Source organism: Meles meles, chromosome 7, assembly GCF_922984935.1.
Source record: "Meles meles chromosome 7, mMelMel3.1 paternal haplotype, whole genome shotgun sequence".
Lineage (NCBI taxonomy): Eukaryota > Metazoa > Chordata > Mammalia > Carnivora > Mustelidae > Meles > Meles meles.
The window spans coordinates 24,146,823-24,163,918 of record NC_060072.1 but is presented as its reverse complement, the minus strand read 5'-3'; the positions used below and the strand labels follow the sequence as shown (position 1 = coordinate 24,163,918).

At 37.9% G+C, this 17,096-nt stretch overlaps 1 protein-coding gene across 3 annotated transcripts in view; it reads left to right on the top strand.

Moving 5' to 3' along the window:
* The first annotated feature begins 9,718 nt into the window (after positions 1-9,718).
* Positions 9,719-17,096, top strand: part of NEDD1 (NEDD1 gamma-tubulin ring complex targeting factor) — a 47,871-nt gene continuing 40,493 nt past the window's right edge. For 2 of the 3 annotated variants that reach the window (XM_046013600.1, XM_046013597.1), the window contains exons 1-4: positions 9,719-9,782; positions 10,258-10,388; positions 12,008-12,151; positions 15,048-15,142. In XM_046013600.1, the coding sequence (XP_045869556.1) occupies positions 12,016-12,151; positions 15,048-15,142 (231 nt within the window). In that variant the 5' untranslated portion in view covers positions 9,719-9,782; positions 10,258-10,388; positions 12,008-12,015. The remainder of the gene's footprint in view (positions 9,783-10,257; positions 10,389-12,007; positions 12,152-15,047; positions 15,143-17,096) is intronic. The other variant, XM_046013598.1, reaches the window with a different exon arrangement.

Genomic DNA, 17,096 nt, shown 5'->3' with positions numbered 1-17,096 from the left:
AAAGGTATAATAAAATCAAGATGCCATAAATGATTGATATTCTCCGATTGCTTAAAATGTAAATATTTTTGCATGGCAAAATAATGTTATAACCGAAGCCAAAAGAGGGTAAACTAGAAAAAGAAAGTTTGCAACATTTATGACAGATAAAGGGAGTAGTTTCAGTCTCTGATCTACCAGCGAGGAAGAAAACAAATCTAGTAAAAGAAAAAGAGGAAGAAAGAAAGAAAGAAAGAATCCACAGAAAAGGAAATACAAATAACTTTTCAACATATAAGATGTTCAAACTCACTTATAATGTAGTAACTGCAAATCAAAACTCAGCAATATGCTATTTTTAACTGAACTGAGGGTAACGTAAATAGGTATAGCTTCTTTGAAAGGCATTTTACCTCATACTCTTAGCAATTCTCTCCTAGGAATGTATATACCTATGCCTTCCAATATGGTAGTCATGACCATACCTAGTTGCTAAGCACTTGAAATGTGGCTTGTCTGAATTGGGTGGTATGCCCTAAAATATACACTGGATTTCAGAGATTCAGTCCAAATAAAATGAAAACTATCTCATTGATCGTTTATTTAAAATATTTTATTTATTTATTTTAGATAATTAGATATCATGTGCAAGAGTGGGGAGGAACAGAGGGAGAGGGACAAGCAGACTCCATGCTGAGCACAGAACCTGATGCAGGGCTTATCCCATGACCCTGAGAGCATGACCTGAGCCAAAATCAAGAGTCAGACGCTTAACTAACTGAGCCACCCAGAAACCCCTCTTGCTGATTTTTTACTTTGATTTACAAGTTGAATATTTGGGATATAATGGGTTAAATATAATATATTTTAAAAATTAATTTTACTTGTTTGACTTTTGCTTTTTTATTTATTTAAGCTTTTATTTATTTACTTATTTACTTAGAGAGCATACAAGTTGGGGGAAAGGGCAGAGGGAGAGGGAGAAGCAGACTCACTGCTGAGAGGAGCCTGATGGGGAGTTTGATCTTAGGACCCCAAGATCACAACCTGATCTGAAAGCAGATGCTTAACTGACTGAGCCACCCAGGTGCCCCTCTTTTAATTTTTTTAATGTGGCTACTAAACATTTAAATTTTCCTAAGTTGTTCACGTCATATCACTACTGAACAGTGCCAGCAAATACAGTTCTAATGGCGTGTATGAGAAATTATGCATTTTATAAATAGTATCTGGAAACATCTTTAATATTCACTAACAGAGACTTTGTTAAATAAAACATGGTGCATCCACAGAATGGAATATTATATGATGAGAGAAAAGAATGACACTAATATGTACTAAGATGGGGAACTCTCCAAGCTAGACTGTTAAGTGAAAAAGAAGACCACAGAGTGGATGTATATTAAGCTAATATTTGTGTTCAGTGACTATTGAAGGATTTTTGAGTGATGTATGTAAAAGTGTACATGTGTGTGGAATGTTATTGGAAAGGGGCATAAAAATTATTTTTAGTTATTGTCTCAGAGGAAGAAAAATGTGCTTCAGTATCTGGAGTGGGAGAAGATTTATTTTTAATTCTTTTTGTACTGATCAAATGTGTTATATAATATGTATTCTTTATTCAGAAAAAAAAAAGTATTTGTAGGTCTTCATTGTTTCTGAAGAATTTCCCAAAAAGAATCTCCCAGAATCAGTTATGACAGATAATGATTCATGTTCGTTTTTAAAAAATAAAGATGGGTGACAGACACATGTAAACCCCAGTGTCCTCCACATAGTAGACTCCTAGGAAATACCCATTCCTTTCCCTTCCCCACATTTGGGCTAATAGCACAGATGTCACAATAGAATCTTTCCATGTTTGGGGGATACCTTACGTGTCAATCACGTTATGACTCCGGAGATGTCAATTATTTGTAAATGAGATAAGGCTACACAGATCTTATGGCACGCCCTGGCAGTTAGTTATTTCCCCCCAATAAATCGCAGAAACTTGCTTGCTTACTTTTTTATACTTCTCTGATCAAAATGGAAGGCAGCTTGTATAATGTATAACTTTGTAGTCAGTATAGCATTGTTGGGTGTCTGCAAATTTATTACCATATTAAGGACTGAAGCAAGCTTTTCCCGTTATTATATCCTCTGCACTCAAATCTTCACTCTCCTTGTCAGCCTCTAGATTCTTCAGCAGTTAAAACACTCTCTTTTATTTCTGTATCAAAAATTCTATGTGCCTTGCTAACCTCTTTGTCTACTTCAATCACCTCCTCTCAGTTTCATGAAGTTTGTTGATTGATTGCTTCTCATGGGGTACGTCTGGCTTTCCAGCCCTTTGTCTAAATTTAAAACACTAGACCCATCCTTCAGAACACACACAGTGCTCAATTGCATTTGCTCATAAAATACCTTTTGTTTTTTGGAACAAAAGTCTCTTATTCTGACTCCTTATTTCCATTTCTGTTGCCTCTGCTTGAGTCCAGGCTCTCTTCATCTTGTCCGGAATATGTCAATTAGCTCTTAACTACACTGCAGGCTTTGAGACTCCCTACCAGTGATCCGTTTTCCACTTTACTGCTAGATTCTGAAAAACAGATTCACTCACTCATTCATTCATTCATTCTCCAAACATTCACTAGGTATCTCCTTTGCATCAGGCATCATGCTAGGTACTGGGGACGTAAAGACATATTTTTCATAGGCACTATGCTCCTCTATGCCCCTGAGCTTTGGGCCAATGAATAGATGCATGATTTACAGTCCAGTGGAGTGGGCAAATGTTGCTGAGGCAGCACGCAGCAGGGGGTCAGTTTCTCAGTCTCTGCCATCTGATCCAGTTGGAGAGGGGCAGGACATGTTCTAAACAGAGGAAACAGCAAGGACAAAGGCAAGACAAGCTGGTGCAGGGTATAGCTGGCCGGTAAGGCTGAACAGGTGGCCAGAGAAAACTTGGGGATGTCAGCATGAGGCAGTGGTGAATGGGGCCAGGCAAAGGAGTTAGATTTTATTCTAAAAACCTAGGTTTTAAGCACAGCAGTCAAGTGATCTGATTGCATTTAATGAAAAGCAGTGTGGTAGGAGTTTGGAAGGTAGTTGGAGGGATCAGAGCCGGGTACCGAGAAAACAAAAGAGGAGGAGACTCTTTCAACAATTCAGCCAAGAGTTAAGGATACTTTAGATCAAGATAATAGCAGTGGGGATGGGGAGAACTGGACAGATTTGAGAGTTATTCATGAACAGAATAAAGGGGGTTTAGTGAGGTCCTATTTGGATGTTTGTGGGAAGGAGGGAAGGAAGAGGGGTAAGTCAGTATTGACTTGGCAATGTCTGGTTTGAGCCATTGGGATGTTCCGAGGAGCTATGGAAGCGGGGATGGTTTGGCAGAGAGGCAGTAGGATGATTTGGTGGAGACAGCCGCAGTTGAGTATATATGGGTCAGCACTCAGGTGAGGGATTTAGACTGGAGATATTCAGTCTTCATCCATTTACACAACTGACAAATGAGTGCTGAGCACCTCCTAGATCCCAGGCACTGGTCGAAGCACTGGGAGTACAGTAGCAAGGAAAAGAGGGGCCAAAATTCTTATTCGTGTGGCACTTTCAATTCCAATAAAGAAACTGAACAAACCAAACAAAAGCAAATAAATGTATAGTATTGTAAAATGTCAAGTAGTTAGGTGCTTTGAAGACAAATTCAGGTAAGAAGAAAGAGCATGATGAGGTGTGGGGATATTTTAGACAATGTAGTCTGGAGAAAAGAAGAGGTAAGAATTGAACACAAACCTGATTAAAGTGTCAGAAGGAGCTCTGGGAAAGTCCTAGGGAACGGTGTGCAAAGAAGAACCATGTGGGGCAGCAGGGTCCCAAAGCAATGGGTGGTGGCAGTTGTGGGGAAGGGATGCAGAGGGAAGGGATGCAAATTTCCATGTCATAGGACTCCATTGCTCCCCAGAAACTGTAAGTTATTAAATAAATGTCCTCTTGCTTCCTTTTGAAACCAGTCCTGGCTCCTTAGGTGGTACTAATTCTTTCTTCCACTGAGACTCCCCAGCACTTGGTAAATATAGCATTTATCACTTTATATCCCTAGTATGTGTTACCTTGGTATAATTGGAGCTTCTCCAAGGTAGGGATATTGTTCAACGCGGTGACTGAAATCACCTAACCTGCACAGCTTCCTGGGAAGCTGGAGGACTCACAAATGTTCACTGACATCGCAATAATAACAAACAATGTGACTTTTTGGCATATCCCCGAAAACCATTATAAAATATATTATGTGGCTGATCTAACCTTTCTAAATCTTGACACCTTAAACTATGAATGGGTCGATATATTGTACTTACCTTTTTCTCTTTTTAAATTTACTTTATTTAAAAGAGTCAGACATATTGGAATAACTTAAAAAGAGGAACATAAAACCACAAGGCCAAAAAAAAAAAAAAAAGCGTCCCTTGTCTTTATCCATCATTACCCACTTACGACTCTCCCTAAGGCAACTTTTTTGTGGAGTCTTTTGGATTTCATCCCCTACTCTCTGAATAATAAGCTTATTCATGATAAGATTTTTTCAATTTTAAGATTTACTATGAACTTTCCACCTTGGAAGGCAGGGAATCCATTCTCACAAAACCTAACTACATGCAAACGCATACTTCCCGTCTATCAATTCAAGATAGCTGTATCATAATTTTGGTTAAATTAAAATTTCATGTTCATTTTCTACAATTATGCTAATATTACTCATCACAGAATTATATGGTATATTGTGGTTGCTATTTCCATTTTTCCTTTCTTTTTGTTTCCTTAGTGTTAGTTTTCTCTTATAGTTTGGCTGGTTGGTTGGTTTTCCAGTGTTTTATGTCTTCAATCACAAAATAAACCCTTTACATTCTCTCTCCCAGTTCTGCAAATCTCTTCATAACACAATTAAGCATGTGAGATATGCATGTGTATGTGTGTGTGTTTGTGTATTTTAATTTTTGACAATAGTGCTCCTGGAGACTTTTGACCTGCTATTTGGACTGATTATTTTTTAAGCCCAGTGTCTGGCTGTTATCCTGGAATTATCCTTCAGTGACATCCTGAGGATTCCCTTTACCTTTCTCAAGGTGGGTACCCACGCTCCCTCTCTCTAGCTTTGCTCCTTTGTTTTGGTGGCACCCCCCCCCCCAAATATCTTCCTCATAGGGTGCATGGGAGGTAAATTTGTTAAGATGTTACATGATTGAAAATGTTTTTATTCCCTCACACTTGAAGAGTAATAGGACTATATAATTTTTGGTTAATAATCTTTCTTTTTTGTTTTGCTCAAAAATATAAAGGGATTGTTCCATTGTTTTATAAATTCTAGCATTCCTGCTAGAATAGCAATGGCATGGAAGCCATTCAAATCCTTGAACCTTGTGTAGTAACTTTTTTTTTTCATTTGGGGAATGTTTAAAATTTCTTCAAGCCAATATTCTGAAATTTGACAGTTATGTATTTTGATATGTCTTTTAAAGAAATAATTAATTTTGTTTTTCTCTTATAAGTCAAGGACATCACTTTATTTCTTAGGATCTGGAGCTCTTAGTTCCTGAACTTTGATAGATGTATTGAAACCACCACAAAAATCAAGGTAAAGAACTTTCCATTACCACCAACTGCTTCCTTGACTTCTCCATAGTCCATCCCTCCCACTACTCAGGCAAATAGTATACTGCTTTCTGTCACTGTGGACTAATTTGTGTCAGATCTACATTGACAGCAGGTATAGTTCTTTTGAATTTGTCTTTTTTTTTTAAATTGACATTCTAGCAATATTCTCCATCTCATTAGTGTGATATATATAGCTCTCTATTTAAGTTTTTAACTTCTCTCAGCAATGTTTTGTAGTTTTCAGTGTTACTGAGTATATTTTATAAAATTAGCTAAGTATTTATGCTTTTGGGGGCTGTTTGGAATGGGATTGTAATTTTTATCTCACTTTCCAATTGTTTATTGCTAGTATTTAGAAATGCTACTCTATTTTTATATGATTTTGCCTAAGCCTTGCTAAATTTGCTTATTGGTTCTAGGAACTTTTTAACATATTCCTTATGATTATCCAGTACATAATCCTAATTGTCTGCAAATAAAGAGAATTTTCTTCTTCCTGTACATTCTGTATGTTTTTCTTTTCTTTTCTTTCTGTCTCTTATTGCACCTGCAAGAGTCTCCAGAAGAATCTGAATAGTAGTTGTGAGACTGGGCATCCTTGTCTTGTTCTTGATCTTAGGAGAAAAGCATTCATTTTTTGTTTGTTTGTTTGTTTTTGCCAGTAAGTATGGTGCTGTCAGTTCTTGACCCAGGTGAGCTATTTCCTCCCTGTTTGTTCCCTAGTTTGCTGAGACTTATTAATCGTGAGTAAATACTGTTTTTTTTTTTTCAAATGCTTTTGCTTTACCTATTGACATAATTATATGGGTATTCTTTCTCTTGCTAATATGGTGAATTATATAAACTAATTTGGGGATGTTAAACTAACCTTCTATTTCTGGAATAAATTCCACTTGGTCATGATGTATAATCCTTTTTATGTGTTATTGGAATTAATTTGCATATATATTTAATTTGCATACATGTATAATTTTTATATGTATGAGAGATATGAGTCTATAGTTATTTCTTGTAATGTCTTGTCTTTGGTTTTAGTATCAGACTAATACTAATACTATCCTTAAAAAAAATAAGTTTAGAAGATACTCTCTCCTCTTCTCTTTTCAGCAGAAGTTTTTATTGGATTGGTATCATTTCTTTCTTATGTGTTTGGTAGAATTCAATGGTGAAGCCATTTGATTCTGGTATTTTCTTTCCTTTATTATGAATGCAAATTCTGTAGTATATATGAGGACTACTCATATTATTTCTTCTTGTCTCAGTTTTAATATCTATGTCTTCCAGGATATTTGTCCATTTAATTACCAAATTTGTTATAAGGTTGTTCATATTTTTCCCTTACTATTTTTTTGAAATTTCTTTTGGCTCTGTAGTAATAGCTTCTCTTTCCCCTCTTCTATTGTTAACTTATGTTTTCTCTTTCTTCTTGATAAGTCTAGGTAGAGGTTTATCTACTTTATTAATCATTACAAAGATTCACTGTCTGATTTCATCAGATTTTTTTTTTAATTTTTATTTCTTTGACAGAGAGAAATCACAACTAGGCAGAGAGGCAGTCAGAGAGAGAGGAGGAAGCAGGCTCCCTGCCAAGCAGAGAGCCCGATGCGGGGCCCGATCCCAGGACCCTGGGACCATGACCTGAGCTGAAGGCAGAGGCTTTAACCCACTGAGCCACGCAGGCGCCCCTCATCAGATTTTTTTTACTGTCATTTGTTTTTAGTTTCATTGTTTTCTTTGTGTAATTTGCTCCTCTTTTTCTAGGTTCCTTAAGAGAGTCATAGATTATTGACTTTGGAACCAACCCTTCCTTCCTTCCTACCTTCCTACCTTCCGTCTTCTTTTTTCATATAGAATAGTTAATAGTATTCAGATCTTCCACATCTTATTGTTTTTCTTCTTTGGATATTTTACCAGTTACTGAAAGAATTCTGTTAAAGTCCAACAGTGATTCTGGATATGCTTTTTCTCCCTTTAATTATGACACTTATTCTTCATATATTCTTCAGTTTCTGTAGTCACATATATATGTATAATTTATATGGCTTCTGGTTTTACTGACCTCATTTTCTCTAGAAATATTCCTTGTAATGATGTCTACTTTTGGAAAGGCATATATATTTATATAATTCATATGTTAGTGTGGTTTCCAACATTTGGCTTCTATTACTTATATTTTATAGATCTGAGGAAAGTAGGCACACAGGCACAAGGGTAGGAACAAGAATGACAGAACTGTCTCAGGACCATGTAAGTTCTGATGAGGCCATGGCACCAGCAAGGAGGGTCAGTGGAGGTTAACTTTTGGCGCTTCATGCTGTGTTTTAGCTCTTGACTATATAGCACAGGCTTTGTAGACTTATGGTTCTGGGTTTAACTCCAGTCCATACAATTTCTAAACTGTATGACCTCAGGCAAGTTAATCTAACCTCTGTTTCTTCATATGTAAAGTGGGGGACATATAATAGTGTTACGTTTGTAGAAGGATGACTTATACATATGGTATATATATACAAATTATGTCTATACATGCATACATATATGTTTAGTGAAGTATACATTCAATAAATAATATGTATTGTCATATATATTTGTTATACTATACAGTATATAATATGTATACTATGACATGCATTATTATATTTTGTTGCATATATTCTAGTCTCAACTTTTTTTTTTCTGGCTTTAACTTTTCAGAGATTTAGTTGTCTTTTCTTCCCCGTTTGCCCCAGTTCTCCCTGCCCTATTCTCTTAGTCTATTTTATCATTTTTCAACCTTTGGGCCCCCATCCCTGCCAAAATTGGATTTAGTAAACTCAAGAACTGTAAACTACACAAGGCAGTTGCTGCTTGCTATCTTTCTCCTTTTAAGGCTTCCTATCAATCTTTACAACTTGGTTAGGATTTCAATTTCTGCTCAGAAAAAATTGCATTCAGAGTTTTCAAGTTTACTTGCAACATGGGTATAAGTAATTGGGGCTTATGTACCCAGTTCAGGAACCCACTCCTAGTTCTTTGACACATTTGTGATGAAAGAATAATAATACTGTTTGCAGAAGAAATTCCCCATATTTATTATAAGTATTCTCAGCAAAAATTGTCAGTAGAGCTTAAAAAAAAAAAAAAAAGGACTTAGTATTGAAAACTCAGTTCAGCAACTCTTTTTTCCAATCTGAGAAACTTAACTTCCCTTTCTGAATTCTCAACCAGATGGTGTTTGATTTTCCTGAACCTGTAGCATGATTAAGAAGAAAGATCAATGATTAGGGAGAAAGATCCTGGGTTTGGAAGTCATATATCTCAGACACTTACACTTTTGGTTATTTCTTAGCTTTTCTGAGCATACCTTCTGGTTTGTAAATTGCATGGGGTTTTATTTGCTCTCCATGGTTTCCTCTTCAAGGAAGCCTTTCCTAAACCCATATCCATGTTCATTTACCTTTCATATATTTTTCATTCACCTGTTAGCTTTTCTTTGAAGCAACTGTCAGCTTCACTTTTATTTTTTTTATTTTTTATTTTTTTTAAGATTTTATTTATTTGACAGACAGATCACAAGTAGGCAGAGAGGCAGGCAGAGAGAAAGAGGAGGAAGCAGGCTGTCCGCAGAGCAGACAGCCCGATGCGGGGCTCGATCCCAGGACCCTGGGATCATGACCTGAGCCGAAGGCAGAGGCTTTAACCCACTGAGCCACCCAGGCGCCCCTCAGCTTCACTTTTAAATACGTAATTATTTATTAACATCTGCCTCCTATACTGAACTGTAAGCTCCAGGAGGCCAGGGACGACAACGTTCACCGTATCCCTGCACTCCCAGGCTAAGCCCATCACGGCGCACCTAGAACCTGGCACAATCCGGGCATTCAGCGAACAAATGAACAAAGGGGTATCTGCCTGTGCCCCGAGACCGTCGCTGGGACCTGGAAGGAGCCTCCCAGCCCTTCAGTTCCCGCCCGGGCGGTGGGATCACGACCGCCGCGGAGGCCCTGCCCAGCGCCTGCCCAGCCCCTGCCCAGCGAACCCGACCCCCCCTCGGTGCCGCGCCTCTCCCCGTGACGCTACTTGCGGGCGGGACTTCCGGCCGCCGAAGTTTAACAGTCCAGGCGGGAGCCGGAAGCCCAGCGCCGGAGCGGGCCGCGCGGTGGCCCCCGGTGTACCGCGGCTGAGAGGTGAGGTTCCGGAGGGTCGGGGGGTTAGCTAGCCGCCGCTCGCCGCGTTCTTGCACACTCCCGAACCCCGCCTTCCTTCCGGCCACCCCGGGGGCGCGTCCCGAGCCCCGCGCCCCGGCCGGTTCAGTGCTTCGGACAGTTGTCGGGCAAGGGCGCGGCAGCGGATTTGGCGCGGAAGTTCCCGGGAGCCGCGGGCCGGGGTCGCGCACCTCCGTCTGCGACAGTCACCGGCTCAGCCTGAGAGTGGCCCGGGCAGCTGGGGTGGGTGGGTAGGTGGCGGCTCTGCGGGGGGTGTGCTGTCCCCCCTTCTCCACCGCTTCTCCACCGGCCGCCTCCCCTTTTGTAATCGTCTCCCCTACGGCTCGAATGCATTTTATAAGGTAACCCAGTTGAGCGGTGCTCCTGCAAGTAAAGTAAAGTTGAAGAACTTTCGTTGAAACTAAGTATTGTAGTGATTTTTTTTTCCCCCCTGTAGACGCTGTCCCTAAATTCGGGGTTGGCTGTGTTTTGCCGCCGTGTGTCCTGACAACTCACTTTGATGGGACCTTCTTTGAGAGACTGAGTAATGCCTCTCCCTTAAAGGTGCTCAGCTCTCAGAAGAGTGAGGTAGGTGGGCAGGTGGTCCCCTTCCCCGCTCCACTTGAAGAGAAGGAAACACATTAAGTGACTGCCAAAGTCACTGCCACCGAACTGTGGGTCAGATCCTTTGAACTCCTGTTTTCTGAGCCTGACTTAAGTGATCTTCCCACACTGCCCCTCAGCTCAACAGGAATGGTGTGAGATTATAGTAAAGGCATTTTTCAGTTGTTTACTGGTTTTAAGAGATTCGTTCCAACACTTAATTGTACCCTGAGTAGGGAACCAACACATGTTACCGCATGTCAAGGCACCAAATCCAAACACTGCATGTCCACTTTCAACAGATGACTAACGGCTTTTGGTAATACTGTGTCCAAAGAATGAAGCATAGTGAACCACATAAATGACTTTTCTAGTTAACAAAAGTTTTAATCTTTTTATAAGCACGTTAAAAAAATTTTTTTTTGTTTCTTGAGAATCAAAGGGCCTTGTAATTTATTATACCTTTAACTTGACCTCTGAAGTCAAATACACTGGACATACATGTGATGCTTCGTTGGTGACTTGGGACTCCGTCTGTGACATCACTAGTACTGTGCTGTCCTCAACACTGTCTACATCAGGAAGATATGGGGAGTATATTTCTAGGCTCCTTTCCCTTCCTTTCCTCCATGTATTTTTGAGCATTTTTTTTCTGACTGGTCATGCCATTAGTACTTGATGCTCTTAGAGTATCTGCCTAAAGCAGCTCCCTTACTTTCTGTTTTGTAGACTGCCTTGGTTTGTTAACTCACTTGTCAGAATTATGTATTTGAATTATATACAGTGAATAAACAGTACCAGTGAGACGTTGTAGAGCAAGTGTTGGTATACAGACTTAGTGACATCTCCTTTGGCTGTATTTGCTAATTTTGGAGTTATTTGGAGAAAACTAGAGTCACTGGATTCTGACCCTCAGGGATGCTACAGTTGATTGTACGTTTTAAAGAGGTTTAGGAAGTTTTCTAGCTAACAGTTATTTCTTGAGCACCTACTGTGTGCCAGGAACATATCAAGACTAATAATAAACAAGTCAAAACCCATTTTTGGGATCTTTATTTTGTTTAAGTCAGGAGAGGCAGACATTATTATGAGAACAAGTAAGAGTTCCAAATAGCAGAAAGTGCTGTTAGTGGGTGGAGTGAAACTGCATAATAGGTGACTGGTATGGGGCTGCTTTAGCCGTGGTGGTCAGGGAAAGCTTTTTCTGAGGAGACCAGCTGAAACTAGAGTGAGGTGAAGGAGATGACCTTGGGAAATCTGGAGAAAGAGCATTCCCGGCAGAGGGGGTGGCAAATGGAAAGATCGAGGCAAGAAAGAAGTCCTGTGAGTCTGGTGGCCGTGGGGAATAGAGGTAGGATGGTTAAAATGGGGCCAGATCATGTGAGGCATGCCAAGGAGGTTGGATTTCATTATAATTGGTGTGGAGAGCCGTTGGAAGGGTCAGCTGAGAGAATGTGATTTTAGAAGGATCGGTCCAGCTACTTTGTGGTGAACACACCTTCTGGAACCAAAGTGGACAGATAGAGCCACTTATTTAGGTTAGATCCTTCATTTTGACTTATCCTTAAGTGTTTTTTAAATATATTGTTTTGAACTATTTGTAGGTGCAGTCATGCAGGAAAACCTCAGATTTGCTTCATCCGGAGATGATATTAAAATATGGGATGCTGCTTCTATGACATTGGTGGATAAATTCAGCCCACACACATCACCACATGGAATCAGCTCAATGTGTTGGAGCACCAATAGTATCCTTTTTTTTTTTTTTAAATAACCACTTTTTGTTAGATAAAATAACAGTATCAATGAAACTTTTGCATGTGACTAATAATGAGAAATATATTTTGCATAGCTGTGAAAGCTAGGTAGATAAAGTGAAACGGGGATTTAATAAATACATCATAGGAATACATACATATATATGTATATAGGTATACATACACATATGTATATATATGCATATATATATATAGAGAGAGAAACTGCTAGATCCAGACCATAGAATTAGTTTTGTTATCAATACTTTGTTGTTGAACCCAAATGGAATAAGGAAGATAATGGTGGGAAGACTTATGGATGGTTTTGCAATGAGATTTTGCATCAACATTTGGCTATTTATGGATCTGGTCTGCAAATTAAAGACAGAACTCAAAGGCAGAAAGCAAAGTTGGGGAGGAGATAAAAATTAAAATTGTCCAGCATCCTTATCTTACTGATGTACTCTCTGTATTTTTCTTTCTGTCTATGATGAAAATAGCCTGATCTCTCAGAGAAATTGTCTAGATTGAATTTTCCAAGCTTTTTGTATTTCTGATTTATGCACTCCCTGTCTTAGTAAATTCCTAGGTGTAGATAAAATAATTGAGGGGATGAATCTTAGAAATCAGAAATTAAAATATGAGATGCTTCTTCTATGACATTGGTGGATAATAATAATAATAATAAATTAAAAAATAATATAATAATAAATAAAAATAATAAAATAGTGCAACCTTGCACTATTGACATTTTGGACTAGATAATTCTTTGTTATGGGGGCTCTTGTGTACACTATAGGATGTTTGGAAATGTTCCTGGCCTTTACCCACCAGAAACCAGTAGCTCTCAGTAGAACCACTGCTGTAAACAAAACACTCTGGAAATGTTCTATAAACTTGTTATGCTAGAAATTACCATTCTTTTGTATAACTTATACATATAGGCTATTACTTAAAAAACAAATTAAGTTTTAACACATGTCTGATCTTATCAATATCAAATCATGAAATATTCTGTTTCCTGATGAAAGTAAAAATACCAAAGCTTTAAAATATGACTGATTTATGAACAAAAACAGAAGTTTTCATGCCCAACCTAATTATTCTTGCAAATATGTAACAGAAATGATGAATTTTCTTACTGAATTAAATTTACCTCTTTATCATTCCTTGATTTTGTGTTAAAGTAGCAAAATAAATTACTTTGGTGCTGTATTAATCAAACTCCTGGTGAAGGAAGTATATTTTTGAAGGACTCTCCAGATGGGTAGTGGGGGAAAAATGTTTTAAAGAGAGTGACAAATATGTGAGGTTGCTTCTTTTTATTGTTAGCTTTTTATTATGTGTAAAGCTTAATTTCCCTGTTACTTACTGTATAAGAGAAAAGTAGCAGTTCTGGATGGGATTTATTAGTTTGGGTTTATTTTTATTCCAAGAAGTTTTATTGGGAGTTGGCATTTGCTGATAAACCACTTAATGGTCTGTCGACAAAACTGATGTGACTATGAGGTTGTGTGGGATGACTTTTGGAAACTGGTCTTCTGTATAGTTTTATTGTACAAGTAAATACACAGTGGAAACTTTTGCAGATAGTCTTACTTCTAATGAGGCTTTGATCTCTTCCATAGACATTAGTTACCAAAGAACAAGGACTTCCCAGACTGAGCTACTTGGGGTCCATTTAGCATGGATTCCAAGAACGGGATTAAGAGTGAGGTACCAAGAAATGAGTTTTTGACCCTGTTAGGTAATGTTCCTCACTTTCTCACGATTCCTAAAACTACAAGAGAAATAAAAGGAGTAACTAGATTACCCTCTCATACTACCTTTGTTCAGTCCTTTTCTGTATTCTAAGGAGAAAAAGTAGTAGTAAACAGAGGATGAAACCAAGGAAAGGGGAATGATTTGTTCTTCTCCGTGGTATAATAGCTAGGTGAGAATGATTTTGTTTGAATCATGCATTATAATAAAATCGCAATCAGTGGTCTATTCCTGAAATATACAAATGTTATAGAAACTGCCCAAAGCAAGCTAGTTAAGATTTCGCTTGTTAAAAAGCAAAGATTTAAACTTCTGATATTTTAATTCATTATGACTCTCAAAATTAGGCTATTATTCTTGATTATATTGTATTTAATCTTTTTAATTTAAAAATAATTTACAGTACTTTGTGTTTACTGATTGTTCTGCTTATAAGTCCTGTAAAACAAGGTAATGTAATTTTAAATTAAGTTAAATTTTAAAATAAGTAATTTTAAATTAAGTTTTTAATAAATTTAGCGTAATTTAAAATAAAACTCTTCCACAGCATAAATAGTTGCTATTTAACCACATTTATTTTTATTTGCTATATTTACTGTAATATTTATTCTTAATTTAAGATTGAAAGATTCTAATGTAAAAATTCTAGTTCTAAGAATATATCAGGCTTTATATTTTTAATGGATGAACAGGAGACTAATATGAATATTTGCTTCCTAGCTTAAATTGGTACCAAGCACTGTGTTAATAAATATCTTGAGTGGTGTTTATAGATGAAAAGACTGATTGATATTTGCTGATGTTGCTTTTATCATGATCTCATTCTTGAAGGATAAAATTAGACCTTCTGGCCTATTCTTTGAAAATGGAGTAGTATTTCACTTGGGTAAAATAGCTTTCAAGTAATAGAGCCAGAGAGGATAGTTCTTCCCTGTGGTAGTAGTCAAGAGAATTAGTCTTAGTGATTAGTAACCTGAGCCATTTTTGAAAGCTGATGTATAAGCTATATTCATTTGCTTGTCTTCTTAGGTTAGTGCACTTGCTTTTATCATCACAATTCTTGCAATAATAGTGTAGTGCTAGAGATGCTCATGAATTGTTTGATGCTCCATAACTCTTCATTTAGATAACTTTCTCGTGACAGCGTCTTCCAGTGGCGACAAAATTGTTGTTTCACATTACAAAAATAAACCTTTTCTACTTTTCGAGCTTGGTGAAGGGGTAAGTGATTAAAAAGAAAAGAAAAAACCTTTTAAAAAAATCTTAGTTCTACTTGGGTGGTAACTGCTTCTAGTGGTGTGTGCAACTAAATATATAAAGGTGTTTAAAAGTATTAGTCTTAACTGAAATTCAAAATAATACGATACACTTAAAGAGGAGATAGGCACTGAAATGTCTTCAGGTAAAATAATAGCGGATGCTAGGGGAGCAATCAAGGACTTAGATTCTGTCAGCTGGTCTCTTGCTTTCTCCATCTCCTCTGGAAGATTTCCTGGTGTTGCTGCCTTTTTAAAACCCAAGTCCTAACCTCGGTCACCAGGTTGATTTGACCATTAGGGTCCTAATGATATAGCCCTGTCCTTACTGATGTTGAGCTCAGGACCATCAGCTAAAGACCCCTGTGTGATGGTAGCTTCTGCTTTAGCTTCTGTCCTTTTGGTTACTGAGGGCCCTGCCTGAGTCTCCCCAAGCTCTCCTGGAACAGGGTGGCTTTGTCAACGTGAGCCTTAGTCCCCGAGCATTTAAGTGAAGTTCTCACTGCATGTTGTTTTCTCATCTTTTTGTTTTATATGTTAATTCCTTTGATTCAGGATAATGATTATGTCCTCATTTTTAGTCACACTCCTTGAAAGCTTTTTTTAAAAAATAAGTTTTAACTAAAAAGGTACAAGTAGTTGATACCTTGTTCTTAATTTAAGGTTCAAAGTTTTCATAGCAGGCCCTAAACCATTATGCATTGTCATAATTTTACACACTGGAATGGGTAAGATAGCTCAGTTAGAAAGAACACAGAAGGGCAATGGAGTATGAGCTCATCTAATTTAAAAAGGACTTTTGATTTCTATCCATCCTTTCCTAAAGGTAGGTGGGATTAACACAAGCATCACATCCAGCCCACAAATGCTAGAGTCTGGGGCAGAGAGTGTCTGCTGAGGGCAGATATGGAATTTGAGACACACTGCCTGTTCAAACTCAGTCAAGTAAAATTGAGGCAGAGAACATCCCTGGTTGATAAGAGGTAAACTGTGCTCTTCAAGAGCAGGCAGAACATCTTAGTCATTTTTGGATCTTGAGGTACTATCAAAGGTGTCAACAAACATTTGTTGAATTGAATATCAGTATCAAAATAATCTCAATTTCTACTTCTACTACAATATATATTGTGCTCCTTCTATACATGGTGCCTTAGAATAGTTTGACAACTTTGCAATTGTTATTGTTGAATTATGAAAATAGTAGATATTTAAAAATGGGACACAATTCTAAGGATTTTGTGACTATTCCACATCAATTGCTGTAGCTGAGGACCCTGAGATCATGACCTGAGCCAAAGGCAGACGGTCAACCAACTGAGCCACCCAGGTGCCCGCAGATTCTAAATCATACTAGTGTGTGTAGACCAAAGTCAGTTCCTAGAATGGTATCTATAAGGGAATTGTACCAACTATATTGAAACATTGATGTAATGTGTTCCTGATATTTTTATATTTTAGTAATTTTGACTCCTGGTCAAAATTTCAGACCTGGAAGAAACCTTGGGGTAGGGAAAGGTTTCTTATAAGAATCTAGTGCTCTCCTAGGGGATTGAGAGTACACTTAATTGTGATCATCTACTGTACATCTGGAACTAATATAGCACTGTATGTTAATTATACTGGAATTAAATTTTTAAGAAAAGTGCCCTTTTGAGCACAGGGTGTTTTCAGATGCATGTGGACTCTCGAGGTAAGAACAATAAATCTAAGTCCTGATTTTTCACTTCTCAGATGAAGAAATGTAGATGAGATGACTTGCCCAAACCTATGTAGCTTACATTTTAACTTTTAGCTAAGTCATAAAAGGTACCCTTTGGCATTCACTACCCCCCCCCCCATTGTATTCAACTAGAGGTAAGAACAATTTATGTAACTACAGAGTGTATCTGAGGGTTAAATAGGAGAAAAAACATGCAACA